Raw genomic sequence first — 3,304 nt, forward strand, 5'->3', positions numbered from 1 at the left:
CAGCAGCAGAAATTGCTGCTGCTGCTGCTGCTGCTATTGCTGCTATATCATCTGTATTATTTCCCCCCCAATTTCATTTATTTGAGTAAAAAATAATAAAATAAAAAATAAAAAAAACAAACAAATGCATAAAACACTAACTTAGACCTCAGCAGACACTGCAACACCGCGAGCTGCAGGAGCAGCGGGATGCCAGAGCAGCAGCAGCAGCAACAGCAGCAGCAGCAGCAGCAGCAGCAACAGCAGCAACATATGAAGTAATGCCAGCTGTTATGAAAGGAGACACGGGATACAACTCACCAGGCGCAGCAGCAGCAGCATCTGCTGCTGCTGCTGCTGCTGCTGCAGTACTGGAGACACCGCCAGCTGCAGTGTCTTGAGGCCTCAACAGCAGCAGCAGCAGCAGCAGCAGCAGCAGCAGCAGCAGCAGCAGCATTGGAAATACCAGATGCGGCAAGCCCCCCTGTTGCTGCTGCTGCTGCTGCTGCAGAATTCCGCAGCATCTCTAACAGCGGCAGCAGCAACAACAGCAGCAACAGCCACAGAACACCCAGCAGCAGCAACAACAGCAGCAGCAGCAGCAGCAGCAGCATCAACAACCGCAGCAGCAACAGCAACACCGACAGGGGCAGCAGACGTGAAGCAGTATAGTGACCATGGAGACCCCAGTCTCTTCGGTGTTGGCGCTGCAGCTGCCTTTACTATACAGCAGCAGCAGCAGCAGCAGCAGCAGCAGCAACAGCAGCAGCAGCAGCAGCAGCAACAGCAGCAGCAGCAGCAACAGCAGCAGGAACCGCAGCATCGAACCCAACAGCAACACCGACAAGGAAGACTGTTCGGGTTGCTGCGGCCTGCTGTCCCCATGAGTGTGGATGCCATGCTGCAGCAGCAGCAGCAGCAGCAGCAGCAGCAGCAGCGGCAAGAACAGCAGCAACACCAGCTGCAACAACAGCACCAGCAGCAACAGCAGCAGCAGCAGCAGCAGGAGGTATTGAGGGGCGACCAAACTGCACTCGTTGCCCTAACAGCAACAGAAGCAGAAACAGCATCAGCAGCAGCAGCAGCAGCAGCAACAGTTGCTGCTGCTGCTGCTGCTGCTGCTGCTGCTCCTCATCGGAGCCTCGCAGCATCAACGACTATCGTGAGGCTCTTCGATAAACCCTAAACCCTAGCTGCAAACCCTAAACCCTAGCCCTAAACCCTAAACCCTAAACCCTAGCTACAAACCCTAAACCCTAAACCCTAAACCCCAGCGCCAAGCCGTAAACCCTAACCTCAAACCCTAATCCCTAAACCCTAGCTGCAAACCCTAGCCTTTATATTATATTCTCACCCCCTAAACATAAACCCTGAACCCTAAACCCTAAGCTGTGTTGTCTGCTGCTGCTGCTGCTGCTGCTCAGCCTAACTGCGCCAGCGGAGAATATCTTGACGCTGTACGTTCCCCTGACAACACTGCTGCTGCTGCTGCTGCTGCTGCTGCTGCTGCTGCTATTGCTTCTGCTGCAGAAGCAGCTGCTGCTGCTATTGCTTCTGCTGCTTCTATTGCTGCTACTACTACTACTGCTGCTGCTTCTGCTACTACTACTACCACTCCTCCTCCTCCTACTACTACCACTACCACTACTGCTGCTGCTGCTGCTGCTGCTGCTGCTGCTGCTGCTGCAGGACGACACGTGCCAGCTATGCCCCGCTGGCCGTTACTCTCCCGCGGGCTCAGTCGGTATATTTTCTTGCGTCGTTTGCCCCGCCTCCTCCTGGAGCACTGAAGGCTCAGCTGTCTGTACACCCTGCATGTACTACAAAAGTCAGCAGGCTGCTGCTGATGCTGCTGCTGCTGCTGCTGCTGCTCCTGCTGCTGCTGTTGGTGCTGAGGGTGGTGGTGCTAGTGGTGGTGGTGCTGGTGGTGGTGGTGATGGTGGTGGTTGTCTTGCTGGGTCTGGGGGTATTACTTATTCTGAGGCATTTGTGCTGCTGCTGCTGTTGTGCTGCTGCTGCTGTGCTGCTGCTGCTGCTGTGCTGCTGCTGCTGTGCTGCTGTTGCTGCTGTTGCTGCTGCTGCTGTTGCTGCTGGTGCTGCTGCAGCAACTGCGAGGAGCGGATCGACTTCTCCTGACGACTGTTTCTGCGTCTCGGGTGCGTCTGCTTCTTCTTTTGGCTAGCTAGCTGGCTAGCTAGCTACCTAGCTAGCTACCCAGCTATCAACCCAGCTAGCTAGCTGCAGCTGCTGCAGACAGCAGCAGCTAGCTAGCTAGCCGCCATTCTGCTCCAGTAGAAAGCCAACTAGCGAACCAAAGGGGCCCTTTCCTAGCCTGCTAGCTAGCCAGCTCGTTAGCTAGCTGGATAGCTAGCTGGATAGCTAGCTGGTTAGCTAGCTGGTTAGCTAGCTGGATAGCTAGCTGGATAGCTAGCTGGCTAGCTAGCTGTACAGCTAGCTGTATAGCTAGCTGTGGCCTCCAGCGTGTGTTCTCCCCGCTGGCTCCGCAGCAAGGAAAAAAGCGGTAACAGCAGCAACACCATTATCTTCACTTGTTGCTGCTGCTGCTTCTGCTGCTGCTGCTGCATCTGCTGCTGCTGCTGCATCTGCTGCTGCTGCTGCTGCTGCTGCTGCTGCTGCAGGTACGAAGCCTTCTAGCGAGGACCCGTCGGTGTGTGAGCCGTGCAAGGGGGAGCCAGAGTGGTGTATCCGTGCTGAAGCAGATGAGGGGGGTTGGTGGTCGTGGGCCTCAATATGCAGCCCTGCTGCTGCTGCTGCTGCTGCTGCTGCTGCTGCTGGTCCTGCTGCTGCTGCTGCTGCTGCTGCTGCTGATGCGGGAGAAGACCTACACCCCTTCTGTGCTGAGCTGGGATCCGATCCCAATAAACTTAACTTCAGATACAGCTGCAGCAGAGGAGACAAATGCACCGGAAATATAAACGAGCCCTGTGCTGGCGGCACAGATGGAGTTTTCTGCTCTTCGGTATTTTATTTTTTTTATTTTTTTTTTTATTTTTTTTTTGTTTTTGTTTTGTTTTAGCTTTGTTTTGTTTTGGTTTTGTTTTTTGTTTTGTTTTGTTTTTGTTTTGTTTTTTGTTTTATTTTATTTTTGTTTTTTTTGGTTTATTTTATTTTATTTTATTTTTGTTTGTTTTGGTTTGTGGTGGGGTTGTTTAATATATTATAATGTATTATTTTATAGTATAATATATTGTTGTTTTATATAATATATTATAGTGTATTTTTATGTTTATAGAGTTTAATATAATATAATATAATATAATATAATATAATATAATATAATATAATATAATATAATATAATATAA

General features: G+C 51.1%; 1 protein-coding gene across 1 annotated transcript; it reads left to right on the top strand.

The window, feature by feature from the left end:
- Positions 1–448: 448 nt before the first annotated feature.
- Positions 449–1,165, top strand: EMH_0080140 (uncharacterized protein; the record flags this gene model as incomplete). The annotated part of the gene is made up of 1 exon (XM_038022786.1): positions 449–1,165. The coding sequence occupies one exon, from the start codon at positions 449–451 to the stop codon at positions 1,163–1,165; it is 717 nt and encodes a 238-aa protein (XP_037878640.1).
- Between the last annotated feature and the right edge of the window lie 2,139 nt (positions 1,166–3,304).

Source organism: Eimeria mitis, genomic scaffold, assembly GCF_000499745.2.
Source record: "Eimeria mitis Houghton genomic scaffold, Emh_scaff5147, whole genome shotgun sequence".
NCBI classification, from domain to species: Eukaryota; Apicomplexa; class Conoidasida; order Eucoccidiorida; family Eimeriidae; genus Eimeria; species Eimeria mitis.